The sequence below is a fragment of the Artemia franciscana genome, chromosome 4 (genome assembly GCF_032884065.1).
Source record: "Artemia franciscana chromosome 4, ASM3288406v1, whole genome shotgun sequence".
NCBI classification, from domain to species: Eukaryota; Metazoa; Arthropoda; class Branchiopoda; order Anostraca; family Artemiidae; genus Artemia; species Artemia franciscana.
Window position 1 is genome coordinate 34,957,609 of NC_088866.1, and position 23,196 is coordinate 34,980,804.

Here is a 23,196-nt window from a genome sequence, read left to right on the forward strand (position 1 = left end):
CTAAAGGTTTGGTTAACAACGATAAGGCTTTTATGTTTTTGGACAGTAACGTGAATACTTTTTACAGGTTCGGAATGATTGTTATTATGTAGTGGGAGGTAGGCGTGGTCTGTTCTAATTGTCTCATATCTACTTTACAGAAGAGAATGGTGCCTCTTCTATAATTGTCTTATATATGAATTAAGCCAAGGCAAAATCTGCTCTCCGCAATTTGTGCATAAGCTTTGTACGGCTTAAAATTCTTATTCGCCTCATGCCACACTTTAAACGGGAGTCTGAGAAAAGAGAATTAAAATTACTCATGTTATTGTATTACTGTCCTATATGCCTTTAGTAGTGCATGTCATCAGTTCCATTTTTACAGGAAAATTTTTACAGGAGTTGAGAGACCATTTTTACAGGAAAATTTAGAATCGGTGGACACGTTTGTTTTTGTGACTTAGATCCGATGGGTCTAACTGTACTGTCGGTTTGATGGTAATTTTGATGCTTGAATATTTATTTTTCATTTTGTTTAGTGTGTTGGCTGGCTAGAGGATGCCAAGCTGAATCAGCTCCGAAGAGAAGGGGTACGCTATTCCCGAATTCAGTTGCTTGACAATGATATCTATTTTTTGCCAAGAAATATTGTTCATCAATTCCGGACAGTCACTGCTGTCACTAGTATTGGTAAGTTTTTGTTATTTGTAATAGACTAATTTACTAAACTAAAGAAGTGGAATTCATTTTGGGGGAAAAAGTAAACGCTAGCCACAAATAATTTACAAAATTTCTAAGTTTAAGCTCATGTAATAATGTTATCCAGATTTATAATTAGTATTAGAGTTGCATCTTTGTTGTTACTGAAGGTAGTACTTTTAACAGAAGACTTAGACTTATTAAGTAAACTAATTTTGGGCTGCTGCAAAAGACTTTCGGGTTGTCGAGATAATCTGGTTCCTCAATATTCTACATGAAGAGCTTAGTTTTACATTATCTGTTTTTATGGCACTTGGTTTCTACCAAATGACATATAGCGATGGCAAATTCTGTCGATCGGTCGGTCTGTCTGTCTGTCCCGGTTTTGCTACTTTAGGCACTTCTAGGTAAGCTAGGACGATGAAATTTAGCATGCGCATCAGGAACCAGACCAGATTAAATTAAAAATTGTTGTTTCCTCGATTCGACCATCTGGGGGGGGGGGACGGTTAAATCGGAAAAATTAGAAAATATGGGTTATTTTTAACTTACTAACGGGTGATCGGATCTTAATAAAAGTTGATGTTTGGAAGGATATTGTGTCTCAGAGCTCTTATTATAAATCTCGATCGGATCCGGTGACATTGGGACGGGGAGAACCTAAAATCTTGGAAAACACTTAGAGTGGAGGGATAGGCATGAAACTTGGTGTGAAAAATAAGCAAAAGTCCTAGATACGTGATTGACCTAACCGGAACGGATCCGCTCTCTTTGGGGGAGTTGGGGCGAGGGTTAATTCTGAAAAATTAGAAAAAATGAGGTATTTTTAACCTACGAAGGAGTGATCGGATCTTAATGAAATTTGATGTTTGGAAGGGTTTCGTTTCTCAGAACTCTTATTTTAAATCCCGATCGGATCCGGTGACATTGGGGGGAGTTGGGGGGGGGGGGACCTAGAAACTTGGAAAACGCTTAGAGTGGAGGGATCGGGATGAAACTTGTGGAAAAAATAAGCACAAGTCCTAAATGCATGATTAATATAACCGGATCGGATCCGCTCTCTTTGGGGGAGTTGGGGGGAGGGTCAATTCTGAAAAATTAGGAAAAATGAGGTATTTTTAACTTACGAAGGAGTGATCAGATCCTAATGAATTTCATATTTAGAAAGACCTCGCAACTCAGATCTCTTATTTTAAATCCCGACCGGATCCAGTGTCATTGGGGGTGGGGGGGGACCGGAAACCTTAAAAAAATCTCTTAAAGAGGAGAGATCAGGATGAAACTTGGTGGGAAGAATAAACACAAGTCCAAAATACGTGACTGACATAACCGTGCCGGATCCGCTTTCTTTGGTAGAGTTGAGGGGGGGGGGAGTAATACGGAAAAAATCAGAAAAATTATACATTTGTAACTTACGAACGGGTGATCAGATTTGAATGAAATTTGATATTGAAAAGGATCTTGTGCTTTAGAGCTGTAATTTTAAATCCCGAACAGATCCGATGACGTTTGGGGGAGTTGGAGGGGGAAACTCGAAATCTTGGAAAACGTGAAAATTGAGGTATCTCTATCTTACGAATGGGTGATCGGATCTTAATGAAACTTGACATATAGAAGGTTTTTATGTCTCAGATGCTTCATTATCAATTCGAATCCGATCCGGGGACATAGGGGGTTGGAGGGGGAAAACAGAAATATTGGAAACCGGAAATCTTGGAAAACGCTTAGAGTGGAGAGATCGGGATGAAACTTGATGAGAAGAATAAGCACAAGTTATAGATACGTGATTGACATAATTGGAACGGAACCGTTCTCTTTGGGCGTTGGGGAGTGTTAATTTGGAAAATTAGAAAAATTGAGGTATTTTAACTTAAGAATGGGTGACCGGATCTTAATGAATTTTGATATTTAGATGGAACTCATGTCTCAAGGCTCTTATTTCAAATCCCGACCAGATCTGTTGACACTGAGGAGAGTTGGGGGAGGAAACCGGAAATCTTGGAAAACCCTTAGAGTGGAGATATTGGGATGAAACTTGGTTGTTAGAATAAGCAAATGTCGTAGATACGTGATTGACGTAACCATACTGCATCCGCTCTCTTTGGGGGAGCTAGGGGGTGATGGTTCAGTGCTTTGGCGTGTTTGGTGCTTTTGGACGTGCGAGGAAGATGAGTGATCGGATCTTAATGAATTTTGATATTTAGAAGGACCTCGTGACTCAAAGCTTATATTTTAAATCCTGACCGACATTAATCCTTTGTTTCTTTTTAAATCAATCTATTGATTCTTAGAATTTTGCTAGGGCTCAAACCAAATGAGCTCTTGGCTCTTCCAGCCTCGTCACACGTGCCATATGAGCTCTTAGCTCTTGTTTTTTTTATTTCTGTTTTTGCACTTCTATCTTTGTCGTCTTCTAGATTCACAGTTAAACTTTAGCACAAAACTAACCCAAATGTACTTGTCTGCAGTCTGTGTCGAAAAAAACCCCTAAGATCGCCCAGGATCTCAACTGTGTGGTAAAGCTTATACTCAATGCAAATAGTAGTTAAAATTGTTAATATAAATATGCATTTAAACAAATTTCAAGTTTAGCGAAAAAACTAAAGAGCAAAACTAAAGGGTATATTTATCATTTTCATAATTGCCTGAGAGAGAACAAAATATAGTTAGTGAGAAATTTTTTCCTGAGAATCTGAATCAGAAAAACAAGCAATATTGTGACAGATTGAGTTTGAGCTGTAAGCATTGAAATATCATTTGATCAAAACAGTTACGTCTCTCTAAATATTCATGAAATTGTAAATTTGTCCTATCTGGGAATGTGTTCCAAAAATGATGACCAGCTAAATTAGTTTCTAAGAGCAACAGTTAAATTTATAATAGTTTCCTGTTACGAACTTTGGTTTGTAGCCATGCTTTGAATCCTGAAAATTTGAATAGCATTTTGAATAGCACAAAACTTCAATAATATTCCACTAAATAGTGTTTTTGAAAGCTATAACTTGATAACTTGAAGTTCCATAATTCGTAGATTGAATTTATTGAATTTCTAAAACCAGTTTGAAGAGTTATGAAAAAAGAGACCCCAATGACAAAGGAGAACCTTACAATTTCACACAGCCGGATTAGTCCTTGCACACATCAATATTCCTTAATATCAGTTGAAGAACATACCCAAGGGAAGTAAAATTTTTTACTGAAAAATATTTTGAATATAATTTTATATATATTTAAAATATGCAGAAGCCGCCTATTGTGCACTGCTGAAAATAAACTATTGCTATTCCTTCCAGATATTTAAAGATTTTTTACACACCCATATATCTATCTATCTATATATATAAAAATAAGTTGTCTGTCTGTGGATGGATGGATGGATGTGTCAGGTGACGTCACCTGAAAAAACTGGATTAGGTGACGTCAAAACTGAAAAAACTAAAAAAAGGCAAAAACTACAAAAAAAACTAAAAACTAATAAAAAAAATAAAAAAGCTAAAAAACTAAAAAAACTATAAAGGTAAAAACCAATAAAAAACTAAAAAAAAAACTGAAAAAACTAAAAAAAGGCAAAAACTACAAAAAAAAACTAAAAACTAATAAAAAAAGTAAAAAAGCTAAAAAACTAAAAAAACTAAAAAAACTAAAAAAAGGTAAAAAAATAAAAAATAAAAAAAAACTAAAAAAAAGGAAAAAACTGAAAAATAAGCTAAAATAAAGGTAAAAACCAATAAAAAACTAAAAAAAAAAGGAAAAAACTAATAAATGACGACACTCAAAGAGAAAGCGACCAGGACAAAAGGAATGTTCGATTAGCAATCAACAAAGCACCGGGACACAGGGAGTATAAATGACGACCAGGACATAAGTAAAAAAAAAAAACTATCTATATATATAAAAATAAGTTGTCTGTGGATCTGTGGATCGTGGATCAGGTGACGTCACCTGAAAAAACTGGATCAGGTGACGTCAAAACTGAAAAAACTAAAAAAAGGCAAAAACTACAAAAAAAACTAAAAACTAATAAAAAAAATAAAAAAGCTAAAAAACTAAAAAAACTAAAAAAAGGCAAAAACTACAAAAAAAACTAAAAACTAATAAAAAAGCTAAAAAACTAAAAAAACTAAAAAAAAGGCAAAAACTACAAAAAAACTAAAAACTAATAAAAAAAATAAAAAAGCTAAAAAACTAAAAAAACTAAAAAAACTAAAAAAAGGTAAAAAACTAAAAAAACTAAAAACTAAAAAAAAACTAAAAAAGGTAAAAACTAAAAGAACTAAAAAAGAAAAAAATAAATGACGACACTCAAAGAGAAAGCGACCAGGACAAAAGGAATGTTCGATTAGCAATCAACAAAGCACCGGGACACAGGGAGTATAAATGACGACCAGGACACAAGTAAAAAAAAAAATTAACAAAACTAAAAAGAAGGTAAAAACTACAAAAAAACTAAAAAGAAAAAAAAAACTAAAAACTAATAAAAAAACTAAAAAATCTAAAAATCTAAATAAACTAAAAAAGAAAAAAAAGGAAAAAAATAAAGGAGAAAAACAAAACTAAAAAACGAATGTATATACAGACCGGTACACCGGGATACAAATGACGACCGGGACACAGGGAATATAAATAACGACCGGGACACAGGGACACAACTACAACGGGGACACCGGGGGAAACAGGGGGATATAAATGACGACCGGGACAAAAAAACTAAAAAGAAATAAAAACTAAAAACTAATAAAAAAAACTAAAAAATCTAAAAATCTAAATAAGCTAAAAAAGAAAAAAAAAGGAAAAAAATAAAGGAGAAAAACAAAACTAAAAAACGAATGTATATACAGACCGGGACACCGGGATACAAATGATGACCGGGACCCGGGACACAGGGAATATAAATGACGACCGGGACACAGGGACACAACTACAACGGGGACACCGGGGGAAACAGGGGGATGTAAATGACGACCGGGACACCGGGACAGGGAATGGTCGATTAGCAATCACCATCAACAAAGCTCAAGGGCAATCATTAGAATCATGAGGTATAGATCTGAATACAGATTGTTTTCCCATGGACCATTATATGTTGCATGTTCAAGAGTCGGTAAACCTGACAATCTATTTATATGCAAAGACAATGGGACAGCAAAGAATGTTGTATATTCGCAAGTTTTACGTAGTTAAAACCATATATATATATATATATCTATATTCACAGGTGGGACATAGGGACACAACTACAATGGCGCGTAACTATTATGGCGCGTAACGACTTACGCGCGCGGGGGGGCTTGGGGGGGCGCTTAAAAATAAGTTGTCTGTCTGTCTGTGGATGGATCAGGTGACGTCACCTGAAAAAACTGGATCAGGTGACGTCAAAACTGAAAAAACTAAAAAAGGCAAAAACTACAAAAAAAACTAAAAACTAATAAAAAAAATAAAAAAGCTAAAAAACTAAAAAAAGGCAAAAACTAATAAAAAAGCTAAAAAACTAAAAAAACTAAAAAAAGGCAAAAACTACAAAAAAAACTAAAAACTAATAAAAAAAATAAAAAAGCTAAAAAACTAAAAAAACTAAAAAAACTAAAAAAAAGGTAAAAAACGAAAAAAACTAAAAACTAAAAAAAACTAAAAAAAAGGAAAAAACTGAAAAATAAGCTAAAATAAAGGTAAAAACCAATAAAAAACTAAAAAAAAAAACTGAAAAAACTAAAAAAAGGCAAAAACTACAAAAAAAACTAAAAACTAATAAAAAAAGTAAAAAAGCCAAAAAACTAAAAAAACTAAAAAAACTAAAAAAAGGTAAAAAACTAAAAAAAAACTAAAAAATAAAAAAAAACTAAAAAAAAGGAAAAAACTGAAAAATAAGCTAAAATAAAGGTAAAAACCAATAAAAAACTAAAAAGAAAAAAAGGAAAAAACTAAAAAAAATTTTCATCTAAAAAACTAAAAAGAAAAAGAGGAAAAAACTAAAAAAAATTTTCATCTAAAAAACTAAAAAAAACTAAAAAAGGTAAAAACTAAAAGAACTAAAAAAGAAAAAAATAAATGACGAAACTCAAAGAGAAAGCGACCAGGACAAAAGGAATGTTCGATTAGCAATCAACAAAGCACCGGGACACAGGGAGTATAAATGACGACCAGGACATAAGTAAAAAAAAAAAACTATCTATATATATAAAAATAAGTTGTCTGTGGATCTGTGGATCGTGGATCAGGTGACGTCACCTGAAAAAACTGGATCAGGTGACGTCAAAACTGAAAAAACTAAAAAAAGGCAAAAACTACAAAAAAAACTAAAAACTAATAAAAAAAATAAAAAAGCTAAAAAACTAAAAAAACTAAAAATAGGCAAAAACTACAAAAACACTAAAAACTAATAAAAAAGCTAAAAAACTAAAAAAACTAAAAAAAGGCAAAAACTACAAAAAAAACTAAAAACTAATAAAAAAAATAAAAAAGCTAAAAAACTAAAAAAACTAAAAAAACTAAAAAAAGGTAAAAAACTAAAAAAACTAAAAACTAAAAAAAACTAAAAAAAAGGAAAAAACTGAAAAATAAGCTAAAATAAAGGTAAAAACCAATAAAAAACTAAAAAAAAAACTGAAAAAACTAAAAAAAGGCAAAAACTACAAAAAAACTAAAAACTAATAAAAAAGTAAAAAAGCTAAAAAACTAAAAAAACTAAAAAAACTAAAAAAAGGTAAAAAACTAAAAAAAATAAATAAAAAAAAACTAAAAAAAAGGAAAAAACTGAAAAATAAGCTAACATAAAGGTAAAAACCAATAAAAAACTAAAAAGAAAAAAAGGAAAAAACTAAAAAAAATTTTCATCTAAAAAACTAAAAAAAACTAAAAAAGGTAAAAACTAAAAGAACTAAAAAAGAAAAAAATAAATGACGACACTCAAAGAGAAAGCGACCAGGACAAAAGGAATGTTCGATTAGCAATCAACAAAGCACCGGGACACAGGGAGTATAAATGACGACCAGGACATAAGTAAAAAAAAAAATTAACAAAACTAAAAAGAAGTTAAAAACTACAAAAAAACTAAAAAGAAAAAAACTAAAAACTAATAAAAAAACTAAAAAATCTAAAAATCTAAATAAACTAAAAAAGAAAAAAAAAGGAAAAAAATAAAGGAGAAAAACAAAACTAAAAAACGAATGTATATACAGACCGGTACACCGGGATACAAATGACGACCGGGACACAGGGAATATAAATGACGACCGGGACACAGGGACACAACTACAACGGGGACACCGGGGGAAACAGGGGGATATAAATGACGACCGGGACAAAAAAACTAAAAAGAAAAAAAAACTAAAAACTAATAAAAAAACTAAAAAATCTAAAAATCTAAATAAGCTAAAAAAGAAAAAAAAAGGAAAAAAATAAAGGAGAAAAACAAAACTAAAAAACGAATGTATATACAGACCGGGACACCGGGATACAAATGACGACCGGGACACAGGGAATATAAATGACGACCGGGACACAGGGACACAACTACAACGGGGACACCGGGGGAAACAGGGGGATGTAAATGACGACCGGGACACCGGGACAGGGAATGGTCGATTAGCAATCACCATCAACAAAGCTCAAGGGCAATCATTAGAATCATGAGGTATAGATCTGAATACAGATTGTTTTCCCATGGACCATTATATGTTGCATGTTCAAGAGTCGGTAAACCTGACAATCTATTTATATGCAAAGACAATGGGACAGCAAAGAATGTTGTATATTCGCAAGTTTTACGTAGTTAAAACCATATATATATATATATATATATATATATATATATATATATATATATATATATATATATATATATATATATATATATATATATATATATATATATATATATATATATATATATATATATATATATATATATATATATATATATATATATAATATATATATATATATATATATATATATATATATATATATATATATATATATATATATATATATATATATATATATATATATATATATATATATATATATATATTATATATATATATATATATAAATATATATATATATATAATCTATCTATATTCACAGGTGGGACATAGGGACACAACTACAATGGCGCGTAACTATTATGGCGCGTAACGACTTACGCGCGCGGGGGGGCTTGGGGGGGGGGGGCGCGAAGCGCCCCCACCAACTAGGTGTTGGGGTGGCGCGAAGCGCCACCCCAACAGCTAGTATATTATATATATATATATATATATATATATATATTGTTTAGATCCTCTGGGTGTTATGTGATTTTCTTGGAGAAGCTCGCTTTCACCCAAGCATACCAGCTGCATTTCACTTAACGATTTAAAAAAGGGAAATGTGGGTGAAAAATAGCAAAGAAATAAGCTAAAGATTTTTTACCCTTGCGCCAATTTTAGTTGTCATTACTTGGTTAATTTTACCCTCCTCTGTTAGAACACAGCTTCTAAAAATAGGAGGGAAAAGATTATCGAGACAATACTAATTTAATTCCGTTCAATAAAGCTCTGTTCAATTAAAAATATTCTTGCCAAGTGCATTTGCTACTTTCAGCCAATATAAGCAAATAAATTAAAGATGTTTTATTTGATTTTTTTTTCAGCCTGGCATGTTCGACTTAAGATGTACCATCCCGACATAACGAAGCTTGTAAAAGAGGGCAAGAGAAATAACAACATGCAAGAAGTAAAGGAAGTCCTTTGCCGATCAGGAGCTATTAGATACGTCTCTCAGAGTGCGACTCATCAAAATTATGACTTACCTAATTCTCCAGTTAAACTCAAGACGCGTGTTACAAAAATAGAAAATGAAGATGGTGACGTTACTGATTATGGCGTAAAAAAAGAGACAGATTATAAGAAAGAGGAGGGAAATGAAAAGAAATGTGTAAAATTTGATGAGGATGTAATTAAAAAGGAGAAGAAACGAGAGAGAGACTCCGAAAAGTATCAAAAAGATTCGAGGAAACACAGAGACAAAAAGACCGAAAGTAAGCATCGAGAAGAAAAAAGTAAATATAAAGAACACAAAAGTGTAATTGCATCAATTATAAATGATGATGTAAGAGCAATTGAAAGCTCAAATAGTGATAAAGAAAACGAAGCTGCATCACCACCCGCTAGTAGTGCCACTCCGCCATCTATCAAATCTCCAGAAGTTGGTAACACCTCTAAAGAAAATAGTGTTTCCGAACCGTGTCCTGAAGCATCAAAAGACATACCACGAAGTGACTTAAATCAATATAACGCTACAGAACAGGATGAACTGCATGTCCATCAAACAGATGTAAATATTGTGGTGACATGTGACACTGGACAAAACGAGTGGAAAAACATTGTTGAAAGTGAAATTCTAGTTAAAAGTAACAGTGAAGTTAAAATGGAAAGCACAGAGCTAGACCAACTATCTCTAGAGGATAAATCAGTGTGTAAAATAAATGACGTACAGATAGATCTCAAAGATCCAAATATTGTTCAATGTCTGAAATCTGAGAGAAATACAAATAAAGAAGATAAAGTGAAAGATACTAAAAAAAGTGAACGAAAAAATAAACACAGTAACAAATCCGAGCGTAGTTGTGAAAAGAATGATTTGACAACAAAACATGATCGAACTTTGCCCCCTGAAAAAAGGAGGAATGACGAGGGCGTTGAAAGGATCAAAAAACGAATGAAGTTTGAAGGAATGGAAAATAATAATTCACGAAAGGAGTATCAAACTCCGAAGAAAAAAGACTTTAAAGCTGATATAGCCTTGAGGGTTAATATGAGCAGTTCCAGTGGTACAGGTGACTTATTAGGGGAAATAATTTCTGGCATGCAAACAAAGAAATCAAGTGATAAAGCGGAATGAAAAATTTGTAATTTATCATGAAATGACTTCACTTTTTAGTTTTTATTTTGTTGCCTTTGGCATGCGTTGAGTCTCTGAAGTTTCTTAAATCTCTTAAGACATATGAACAAGTTTCTAATCCAAATGTACACAGTTTTTGAAGGCTTTTCTTGGGTTGGCTGGGGGGGGGGTTACCATTGCCTCTTATCAATGATAAATAATTTTTTCCTAGATTTTTAAGTTAAAATTTCGGATATTCAGATTGAAGGACGTAATTTTGCTCTAGATCTTAAATCCCTCCCAGCCAAAACACTGCCGTTATAGACAAAAAGAATTCCCTATTAAAACTGTCCCAGTAAACTGAGTCCATATGGAATTTTAATAAAAATACTTAGATGTCTTCAAACGTTATAATAATTGTATACAAAATTCTTTTTAAAGAAAACTCCCTCCTCAAACCACGCATTTGCCACAAGATAGGTGCATGAAAGCCTGATCTTTAGGAGGGAGGGAGGAAATCCCTTTACTGTGTTTAGTTATTCCCACTGTTCTAGCTGTGTGCATTTGTGATGCCCTCCCTTTTTAGTAGGGTCTCTCTTTTATGGTAATTCCTGAGCAAATTGGCTGTAGAAATTTAACATATTGAATCACAAAATTGTGGAATCTCGATTTATAATGATCAATAACACTATTTAGTGATCTATTATTGAAATGGCTGTTCCAAAGATGTTATTCAAAATGGGTGGATTTTTTCCCCATTCCACTTATAAAGCCAATATGATGATTTTTTTTTGCATCATTTTTTGTTTATATGAAGATACGTTCTCTAATTTGTTGCTCTAGCATTTTTAATCCCTTTATTTTGGTTATTGTTATTAATGCTCTCAATATTGTAATTATACACTGTTATATGTAGCAGTATTGTGTAAGTTTTAATTATTTCTTGAAATTTTACACAGTTTTCGTCTTCTTTTATTTTTAGATTTTTGTTTTGTCTATTCCTTTACTTCTGATAATTATTTTTCAAATAGGGGTTGCACTCCTCATAATATGGAGGTTTCTGAAGTAGCTTACTTTAAGCAGACAATTAGCATGAGCTGAAAAGGGCATATATAAAAAAAAGAGATTTCTGAAACTGTCTAAATGCTAACTCACTCTTTACATCGAATGCATTTTAAAAGAAAAATGTGTCAGGGAAGTTGTGTTTACATAAAAGCAACTTATTTTCTTTTTTTTGATAAATGTGGCCTAAATTAGTATCTTCTTTTTAAGTAAAGTTTTAACTGAGGAATGCTCAATTTGTATGGGAATCGCCAATTTAGGGTGCTTCAATTACAAAACATCAGAAAAATAAGGTAAACGGTATTTCGGAAACCTCCAATGATAGTAAGATAGATCTCTCATGATTTATCATTCAAGTGCTTATTTACGTCTTGCAATAAGTCACAAAATAATAGAGTTCTAGCTTTATAGATACAAATGGTGTTAAATTAGTCTTGGAAGTGCTTATTAGTCTCTAAACCAAGTATTGTATGGGGATAACTTTATTAGATATTCATTGGATTGTTTTTGTCTTTTTTTTTTTTTGGGGGGGGGGGGCATTTAAAATCGTAATGTCGTGGAATAATATAAATATTACCATCTGCTTAGTTTTGGAGAAGAACGAAACTATGTGTTGGAGTGGGGGTATAAGAAGATTATTTTTTTTGTTTTGGGAGGGAGAGGAGGGTTGAAATAACTTAGTCCATTTTGCCCTTTTTGTCAGTTTTCTAGGGCGGGGTATTTTGGGACGCGTCTCCTATCCCCCTCCCCTCATGCGTGTATACTTCTATCTAGGAATATTTCATGTCAGAATTAATTAATTCGCTTTGTTCATTGGTTCCTAAATTTTCTATGGAATTTTTACTACTCCATTGAATCAAAGACTTAACCAATCTGTTCATTTAAACGCATAGAATAATCTTTCATATACATGTAACTTTTGGTTGGGACGTAAAAAAAAACAATTCACAATTTTTGATTTTTTTGGATTATGGAGCAGTCTCCATCAAAGGGTCAATAAGCCCCTGTATGCCATGTTTAAAAGTTTTCATAAAAGCAACAAGAACCAAAAAAAGATTCCCTTGAAAATGTTTGGCCTTTGAGATATTTAACACTGTCATGATGGATTCGTCACGTCGTATACCTGCAAGAAAGAAAAGATAGATACATTTTTGTAGATGTATTGGAGTACCTTAAAATTTTTCTTAGAAATGTGATTTGGAAATATTTTATTTTACCCGGTTATTTATATAGTCTATCTTTTTCACTAATCTATTTGAGCGAAGATGTAAATAAACTTTAATGCCAATATTTTTTGTAAATTTTGACCAAAAAAGGATTGGAAAAAAAAAAAAAAAAAAAAAAAAAACTGTTACCAGGACATCACTTAATGGCTCGTAATTGTGAATAATTCAAATCGTGGGTTTTATTCATGTATTTGAAAGTTGAATAGAATGAGCAATGAATAGAAGTTGAATACCACATAATATCAAAGAACCCTTGTAATACGTAAGCGAGTAAGGAGCCATATTTACTTATTCAATTGACAACTATTACCAAGAGCAGCAAAGTGCTATAGAGCAAAGCTGAAAAGTTTAGACGGCTTTTAGTGGAAATACTTGGAAACCTTTACTGGAGAACGAATAAAGGCATTTAGAGCTCGTGAAAACCTCTGCTGTTTGTAGTTTTATAAGTTATAACCTCCATGGTTTAACTCAAGTGAGGCTGTTTTAAGCGATCTCAGTGTGTATTTTTTATGGGTAAAGAGCCAATATAGACTTTCGATTTTCCTATGGCTGATTTGTATAACTATTGCAGAATCTGATCATATATATTTCTGTTCATGGGAAGTATGAATCATCGCGAGTTTCTCACTCGTGAGGATGACAGAGGGTTTTGTCTGAGCTGCAATGTTTTTTTTTTTGTACTATTTGTATACACCCCCTGTTTCTTTTATTTAAAATTGAAAGTATATTTCTTTATAATTTAATTAATTGAGCCATATCTTTATTTAGATTTATTATTATTCTAACATCTTAAAAATTGGTGCTTATTTGAGGTTTTTAGCTGCTAAATTATTTTATTCCTAATTGGCTTTCCACTCAATTTTAGGGAGAAAAAAGAAGAGAAGTTCACAGCAGTATCTGCCTTTTTTGAATAATTTTATTCTTAACAATGGTTATAGCAAGAAAGCACACCCCCCTCCCCATTCCTCCTCGCACATCATCATTTTTTAATACTGCTTTAAATTACGTGAACAGATATTTAAATAATTAATAATGTTCCAATATTTTGTCGTGGCCTACACTCTGAACTGTTCATAACAAGTTCGGGCTATGCAGGTTACCCTGGCTCAAGACCTGTGTTTGTTTGATAGGCCAGCGAATTTTTTTGATTCCTGTTAAACCTCGGTTTTTCTGTAGTTTTAATGCAGGTATAATATTGATTTGACAGGGTTGGATTTCTCGTAAACTTACAGACTTGCTGAAAACTAATAGTAACTGGATGTTTAATTCCACGAAACTTTTGTTATTTTTGGGCCTAATCTAGACAGGCAAGTTGTAAAATAAGAGGGGCAAATTGTATGGACATTTTGGCTGGCAAATGCTCAATGTCAGTGTTGAAAAGACCGGAAATAAGGCAACTGTTAAGATGCTGCTTTTTAAATTGAAACGACTGAAACTGAACCACTTACCACTTTTGAGAGTAAATTTATGTGCGAAGTATGATAACTAATATAATTCTGATAGGAGAAAAGCAAATGGCCATAGTTCACATTTTATCTAAAAAGGTGTCAAATGTTGTCCGACTACTGCTGCAACATCCCCGATGATTCGTGAATCAGAATTTCATGAACTGGTTGCAAAAATGTTGGATTTGAGTAAGTTTGAAGCTTCAGTAACTGTGTTCACTTTTAATGATGGGCGTTGCAATTAAGGTAGTGTTATGATGTTACTACCGTGACATCTTATGATGAATATAGCGTGATAATGATTCCGAATTTTCCCATTGGTGACATTGATCCCATCCATTTACGTGGTTATCTGCTATTAAAGGTTTAGTTTGAGATAAAAATTGAAACTTAATACGAAAATGTTCTGTTTCTAGATTCCTCCTCTTCATTTAAAGCGATTTTCCAGATGTTCTCTTGTTGTGTATGTGATTTTGTTTCTATAGGTTGTTTATAAGTTCCAAGTGCATTTCAGCATTATAGTGATTCCGCTTTGTCATGATAAGGATTTCCCCGAAGTTAAAAGTACCTGCTACTAGGCCTATGTTTTTATATTTGAAAATGTATGCAGAATTTTGTAAATCACAGGAGTGAATTCTCTCCCAGTTCCAAATAGCCTATATCACTTAATTTAGTGAGTACAAACATTATATGTGCTTTGTGTTCAATATACTAAGGTGATTTGTCTTTTACTATAATTAAACTGATAATGGTTAAAGAGTGTCTTGTTTTTTTTTAGTCATTTCGTAGCCTGATTTACATGCGAATACTGCCCATTTATCGTTTTTGTAACGCATGAAATGTGTATGCTAAAAGGTATCACATAAATAGGGGAAGGGGGCCTTATCCTCACCGAAGGATTGTTTTCATAATGTCCATGTAATTTCCTAATTTCACGCTATTTTGTAAAAATGTACCAAAACTAATTCCAGCGTATCAAATTGAACAGCTCGTGGTAACGAACTGTAAATAAGGAGCGACTCGGCTCAATAGTAACCAGAACTCTAAAAATGGAATTTTGATAACAATAGATACGTCAAACGAATTGGTATTTACGCTCCCTCTAAATATACAAAATTCATTAAATTTAGTATTACCTATCAGAAGCTAAAAGTCTGGGACAATTTGCCTGATTTTGGAAAAAGGAGAAACAGCTCCAAGAGTTCAAGTGATCAGAATGAAAATCGCACTATCAGATTATAAGTTTCAAGCTTTTGTCGAACAAATGGATTGGGAGAAGGGTCATTCGAACGGAAATAAACAATTCTAGTGACCTTTCTAAGAAACAAAAAAAGTTGGAGGGCAACTAATCCCCTTCCATGCCTTTTTTTTTCTCCGAGTCCGATGAAAATTTTGAGATAGCCATTTGATTCAGGATAATTGAGAGGTCTGATGACTATGACTTTGGGAATGACAAACCCCTCCCCGTATCCCCAGGGAAAGGGCTGTAAAATACGCAATTTGCCCATTGTCCACATACAGTATTTCTTATTGGGATATATTTTTTTGGGGGGTGGGAGGGTAATTTTCACGGGTAGAATTTTACACAGGGGAAGTTGTCGGTGAGAATTTTACGTGAGAGTGGGAGGGAAGGAGATATCCTAGAATGATCTGAAATGTGATCAGAAATCACATGAAAAAAGTAGTTATTTTTTAAGTGAACGCAAGGAGCAACATTAAAACTTAAATGAGCAGAAATGATTTCGTATATGATGAGCGCTGCCCCTTCCTAAACTCTCTTTCTCTTTACAAACTCTTTACAAACTTTTATCAATCTCTTTACAAACTTTTATCAATCTCTTTACAAACTCTTTACAACCTCTTTACAAACTTTTATCAATCTCTTTACAAACTCTTTTCAATGGTGCTTCTGGATCGTTGCCGAAACATTACACGCCGAATCCGACGACCAGAGCAAGTCGGTTTTATGTCAGAGCGAATTGACCATAGAGCAAATATTCACAGTCCGTCAAGCAGTCGAGAAAACCAGAGAGTTTCGACAGAAAGCATTTATCGCCTTTGTCGACTTCCGAGCTGCCTTCGATTCAATCGACCAGGGTGCGCTGTGGAGCATCTCGAAGTACGCCGGCCTGCCAGATAATTACTGCAGGCTCTTTGAAGCACTTCATAACGAAACAGAGAGCTGCGTCCTTGAAGGAATGCAACTGTGACCCAATTTAGGTCTCATGAAAGTATTGTTTCAAATGCAACTGTCTTGAAAAAAAAAAATCTAGTTTGGCTTAAAAATCAGCTTAGGTGGTTATCAACTCCTGGCTATGTGTTTATGGGGGGGGGGGGAGACTCTAAACCCGATTTTTTTTGGTGCTGAAGATAGGTTAAGAGCAACCAACAGGTATCTTTCAAGTTTTACTCCTGGGGAAGGATTGGATGTAGGAGATGAGAACCTTTTTTTGTCCCCCCTTTTGAATAGATCTATCCCTGAAAGCTTCGTTCGCCAGGTACGGTTATTCTCAGTGATCATGCAAAACTTGTGTTTTGAAGGGGCAAACTTCATTTAGTAAGACTTGCAGTGCTTTTGCTCTCCTAAGAAATGAGCTAACATGGAAATGCATTTTTGAAACCGGACTAACGATTTACTTTTTGTATATTTAAGGTTAGCCAATGCGGAAGAATTATGCCAAGTCAAACCTAGTAATAATCGAATAATACCACCAGAAGTTAAAAGATAAAATAATTTATTTAATTGACTATACATCGGCTTTCAACGAGTCAGATATAACATTAATTTAGCGTTCTAGTACAAAATCCAAACATGCATCCCGTGTTCGAGACTTAATTCTCATCTCCTCATGACTAACTCCCTAGCGATCATGAGATTATCAAAAGGTACCTGACCCGTGTTAAATGAAACCCCAGAGTCAAATCGAGAGCAAAATGCAGTGAAGATAGCAAATAATCAATTACAGTATCGAACCAGAAAAAAAGGTCCACATTAGAAGCACACATTTATACTTGAACTAACATAGCATATTCAGTATTTGCGCATACTTCTTCATAACTTATATTAATAATCTGTTTTCTTTTTACATCTTTTTTGACTTGTTATTATCGTCAAATACACCTTTTAATACAATCTGGGTACTAAAATATTGATGCAAATAAATCACTCTAGCTGACTCTCCAACACAGAACAGTCTATCAGAGTCAATTCAATTGGGTAGCTTTCGTTGTTTCAAGAATTTCGCCAATAAATGGTCATTTTGAAGTTGCAGAAAATGCCTTTTTAATACCACTAAAATATTCATGTTTTTCAATTTGCCTTTTCTATTGAAAATATGATTCACTAGAATCTTAATTGGAGTAAAATATAGAAAATAGATTTATGGACAAGAATCGGTTCAAAATTTTGAGTTTTGACACCTTGCTGGATTTTTTTTTTCTCAATTATCTGGAGGATTTTGTTTATATGTAGGTCATTAATTATTTTATACTTTTCTACTTTTCCAAAAGAGAAAAACCAACAAGATTTTGCATAAAAATTAAAAGGATCATTTTGTGAAATTTCACGCTGATAAACGGTTGGATTTGACACGAGAAAAATACAATTGAGTTGTCAAGTTCTTCGCCCTAGGAACTAGACGTCTAGATGGACTAGCATAGGCCACCCTTCGTCGCCGCAACAGATATTGCGCTTTCATACCCAGCGCTATTTTCTGGTACCTCGGCCCCGTAATCTCGTTGCTAAGTGGCTGTGCATTGCTAGGGTATTTTCGCAGCAAGTTTCATCAAATATTTGAAATCGCGTACGACTACAATATAAGCCTCTGTTACACAAATAACAGTAGCAAAAAATGCACAAAAGTAAATGGAGTCCTTGAATGCAGAATAAAAATAGAACTTTCTGAAGTCTTTACTCCCCCCTACCTAGGAAGCTGGATCCCTACTCCCCCCCCCCGCTTACGCACCTGGAATTACTCTTTTTTTATTTTCTATGGAAAATTCATCACAGGGAAACAGAAAGGCTACAGAAATCCTAATTATTTAGTTTTGTTATGGCACTGTTCTTGAATTTCAACGACCTATTTTTCTTTAGAAAAAAGAAATGAAAATCCAGAATAAAATGGCACAGAGAACATGCTTCAATTTTTGGCTTAAACCATATCTTTGATTAGTTTCGTACACGATTCACTGTTATAACACGTCCATCATCTTCAAATAAATGATTGTCCCTGATGATCCCGTTTGCCTAACATGAACAACAAACAACAATGTTTCCTAGTTTGCCTTTTTTTCAATAGCAAATTACAAATAACTTTTTGAACAAGATTCAACAGTTTTACTTAAATATGCAAATTCTGAACAGTTTTATTTCATCATAAAAAAAAAGAAAGAAAGATGAAGGTCTTGCCAAACTTTTGGATGGCTTTTTACAAATGGGTAAATATAAATACAATCAAATTACTTATGATGTAGCAAAAACTATACAGGGGGACTGACTGAGAGTCTATCACAGAGGAACAAGACTCATTTCAATGACCCTGTACATGAGTGGAGAGAAAGATTCGTCCTTACGAACCCTTATATGATCGAAGCACTCTTGTCCTACCGATGGTAGAATGTATTTTCTATACTCAAAATTTAAAATTACTTTAAAATTACTAAAATTACTAAATTACTTTAAAAAATTACTAAATTACTACTAAAATTACTTCAAAGTTATAAATACGTCGACACTTGCGCCCTACACAAGGAGAGGGACGGGGCTTCCATTCTAGCCCTTTTGACAACTTAATTTAAATTCGAGGGCCAAGTATATTTCAAGTACAATTTTCGTGTAATTCAAAGGTATTTTAGCAATCTTTAAGATGCCAAAATATGAGAACACCTGTCGAAGTAAATTCCCGCGCACGTGTCCACGCTGAAAGCATATAATAGTTTCCTGGGTTGGCAGAACATAAATAAAAGCAATAAAATTCTACACTCAAGCTTCCGTTCCACCAGGCCAACAATGCCAAAGGCCAACAACCTACCCTAGAAACTAATCATGGCGCGAAGCTACTCCAGAAAACTCTTCTAGCTGTATCTGAGATTTAAAAAGATGGTCAGGACACGGCAGGAAATTTTAGCTGAGAACCACGAAGACGAACTGGATGAACATACTCAAGGAATTCTTGTAGACCTTATATTCTTGCTCCTCTGAAAAAAGAGTAGAGTTTACAAAGTGACTTAACATCATCAAGTAATTGCCCAAACTTAACAAAAAATCAGAAGAACTAAATTACAAAAAACGTAAAAAACACAAATATAACTTAACACCGTACACTTTCGGTAAAGAGAAAAATTAGAAAAGAAAAAGAAATATATGAAGATTGATTAGGAGTACAAGAGTATTAAAGAAAGGGTTGTTAAAAGTTGAGAAGTTTCAAAAGAAGTTTAGTGTCTTTAGTCTTTTAGAATTACCTTAGTACATTATGACACAAAAAAACACACACACACACACATAAAAAAGAAAAAAAAACTCAGTAAGCCATAAGATTGAGAAACTCATGCATCTCAAAATGGCATTAGAACCGAGAAAACGACTCCACTATCCAGCCAGTGGCGGTTCTGACCTCTCTTACGCCCGGGGCAAAACCTTGATTAGCACTCTCCATCTCTGTCTTCCAGAAAATTTTCCGGCCAAATTTTGACAAAAATTTTATTTATTAACAAAATTATTTCCAATTTATTAATTCATTAATTAATAATTTATTGTTCAATTATTTTTTAATTTATTATCTAAATTATTACATAGCTTTAATTATTATTATTTCATTATTTTATTTATTAACTACACTCTGCTTTATCTTAATAAAACGAAATTTGCAAAATTACAAAATGATTATAACCGTTGGATCATTTCTTTGAAATTTTGCGGCCCTAAAGTTTCTACGTACGGGGTAAGTGCCCCTCTATCCCTTCTCAGAAACCACCTCTGCATCCAGCTTAATTAAGTTCGTGGTAACAAACTGTAGTAAGGAGCGATCCGGCTCAATAGAAAACGAATCTTTAAAAAATGGAATTTTGATACTAATACATACATCAAATTTAGTCTTACTTATCAAAAGTTACGAGCCTGAGAAAATTTGCCTTATTTTGGAAAATAGGGGGAAACACACCCTAAAAGTCATAAAATCTTAACTAAAATTACACCATCGCATTCAGCGTATCAGATAACCCTACTGTAGAATTTTCAAGCTCCTATCTACAAAAATGTGCAATTTCGTATTATTTGCCACAAGACCGATCACGGGTGCGTGTTTTGATTTGTTGTTTTTTTTCCCAGGGGTGATCGTATCGACCCAGTGGTCCTAGAATGTTGCGGGAGGGCTCATTCTACCGGAAATTAAAAGTTTTAGTGCCCTTTTTAAGTGACCAAAAATATTGAAGGACACCTAGACACCCTCCCACGCTCATTTTTCCCCAAAGTCAACGGGTCAAAATTCTGAGATAGCCATTTTGTTCAGCATAGTCGAAAAACCTAATAACTATGTCTTTGGGGACAACTTACTCCCTCATAGTCCCCGGGGGAGGGGCTACAAGTTACAAACTTTGACCAGTGTTCACATATAGTAATGGTTATTGGGAAGTGTACAGACGTTTTTAGGGGAATTTTTCTTAGATATGGATGGGGTTGAGGGGAGGGGGTTACATGGGAGGATCTTTCCATGGAGGAATTTGTCATAGGAGGCGAGAATTTCCATGAAGGGGGGCGCAGGGTTTTCTAATATTATTTAAAACAAAAAACAATGAAAAGATAAATATGAAAAAGATTTTTCAACTAAAAGTAAGGAGCAGCATTAAAACAAAACGAACGGAAATTATTACGCATATGAGGGGTTCATCTTCTCCTAAATACCTGCTCTTTACGCTAAAGTATTTTTAGTAATTTAAACTATTTCTTCAACGGCCTTTGTGATTCAGGAGACATTCTTAAAGAATTGGGACACAATTTAAGCTTTAGTGTAAAGAGCAAGGTATTAAAAAGGGGGCAAACCCCCTCATATACGTAATAAAAATATACGAATATAGAAGTTCGTTATGAAAGTTAATTCGGAAGTTATGTATAATTTTTATTAATAAAAACGTTCTTAAGAAATTAAAAGTTCTAGTTGCCTTTTTAAGTAACCAAAAGATTGAAGGGCAACTAAGCCTCCTCCTCCACTCCTTTTTTCTCAAAATCGTCTGCTCAAAACTAAGAAAAAGCCATTTAGCCACAAAAAAAGAAAAAAAAAAAAAAAAAAGCAAATTTCGTTCTAAGTATTCATGTGCGGAGAGCCAACATCAAAACATGCATTGATTCAAAAACGTTCAGAAATTAAATAAAAAAACAAGTTTTTTTTAACTGAAAGTAAGGAGCGACATTAAAACTTATAACGAACAGAAATTACTCTGTATATGAAAGGGATTGTTCCCTCCTCAATGTCCCGCTCTTTACGCTAAAGTTTTTCACTGTTTTAAAAACAAGATCTGAGAGAAAGATTCATACTTTAGCGCAAAGAGCGGGGCGTTGAGGATGGAACGACCCCTTTCATATACGGAGTAATTTCTGTTCGTTTTAAGTTTTAATGTCGCTCCTTACTTTCAGTTAAAAAAAAACTTGTTTTTTTCTTTAATTTGCATTAATAGACTAGTAATTTTTGCTTTCGGTGTTGGTTAAATGTTCAAGCTAATATTCTCAAAATCCAGATCTATTCAGACCAGTGATTAATTAAATGTTGAGAATTAATTAAAATGTTGAAAATTGGATATGTATTCCAAACAATTTTGAACACCTTTCCAACTGATTTGCTGAAAGAATACAAAACTGTGCTTAAAAAAAAAAACTAACAAGTATTTTTGTCGTTAAAAGTTTTAAGATCTTAAAAATTAGAGAATACGAATACCATTAAGTAATAAATGAAAGAAAAAGAGCAAACAAGTGATAGTTCACGATAAGATCAGAACAAATAAAAAGAATAATAACATACAGAAAAAGAAAAATAACACACACAAAGAACACAAGCAGAACAAAACTTTCAAATGCAGAATGACCTAACTAGGTAAATACTAATGGCTTCAAAATTACTTGATTGGAAAAAAATAAAAGAAACTAAAATTGCCTACTTTAGAGTCGTCGAAGGAATGTCTGGTAAGCGAGTGATAATACAAGGAGCAGAACAGAATGGAACTAGGGATAAAATTTTTAAAAAGTGCAAGCAAAAAGAAAAACATTGGCTACAAAAGTTAAATGCACTAACAAGAAAATTATTTCTAGAAAAGAATAGGAATTCATTTGATTTGTTTCCAACAAGGTTCCAAATCTTACATAATTAAAGGGAGAGTGAAAGAACTGCAACTACTAATGAAAACTTAGCTATAAAATTGCCCGAAGACTACTAATAGTCTATTATAGTAGTCTATTAAGTATATTACTAATATAATAGTATAGTAGTCTATTAAGACTACTAATAGTCTTAGCTATAAATTGCCCGAGGGCAATAGAGCTACAAATGTCCCACTTTCATTCAAATTCCTTCACAGTTTCCACTTTACTAATTAGTACGTAACTTCAAGCCTTTTGTGTTTCAAGCATGTTATTCCATATGGCTCATCAGATATATCATTTACAACAGCTATTTTACTATTCCTTTCTATCAGCTATTTCGCAACAAGCCATTTATTTTTAGATACACGGTTTTTTTTAATAAAGCCCCCCCCCCCCCCCCCCCCTGTGAACATACCTGGTAACCCTTAAGGCTATAGTCTTTGATTTTTCTCAATAATTCCATTAATTATTCCTAATATTTCTCATCAATAAATTAATTCTCATTAGTGGTTTTCATCTCATTAAGCATAATAATACTTCAATTAATTAAGAGGTTTCCCCTAGGTCTATGTATTTTTTC

General features: G+C 33.2%; 2 protein-coding genes across 7 annotated transcripts in view; one reads left to right on the plus strand and one right to left on the minus strand.

The window, feature by feature from the left end:
* The window catches only part of LOC136026349 (lysine-specific demethylase RSBN1L-like), a 57,506-nt gene extending 42,480 nt beyond the window's left edge, over window positions 1–15,026 (plus strand). Inside the window, exons 8-9 of the mRNA XM_065702863.1 lie at window positions 519–669; window positions 9,308–15,026. Coding sequence (XP_065558935.1) covers window positions 519–669; window positions 9,308–10,557 — 1,401 coding nt within the window. The 3' untranslated portion in view covers window positions 10,558–15,026. The remainder of the gene's footprint in view (window positions 1–518; window positions 670–9,307) is intronic.
* Window positions 12,100–23,196, minus strand: part of LOC136026350 (zinc finger-containing ubiquitin peptidase 1-like) — a 76,924-nt gene continuing 65,827 nt past the window's right edge. For all 6 annotated transcript variants that reach the window (XM_065702864.1, XM_065702869.1, XM_065702865.1 and 3 more), the window contains exon 5: window positions 12,100–19,465. In XM_065702864.1, coding sequence (XP_065558936.1) covers window positions 19,430–19,465 — 36 coding nt within the window. In that variant the 3' untranslated portion in view covers window positions 12,100–19,429. The remainder of the gene's footprint in view (window positions 19,466–23,196) is intronic.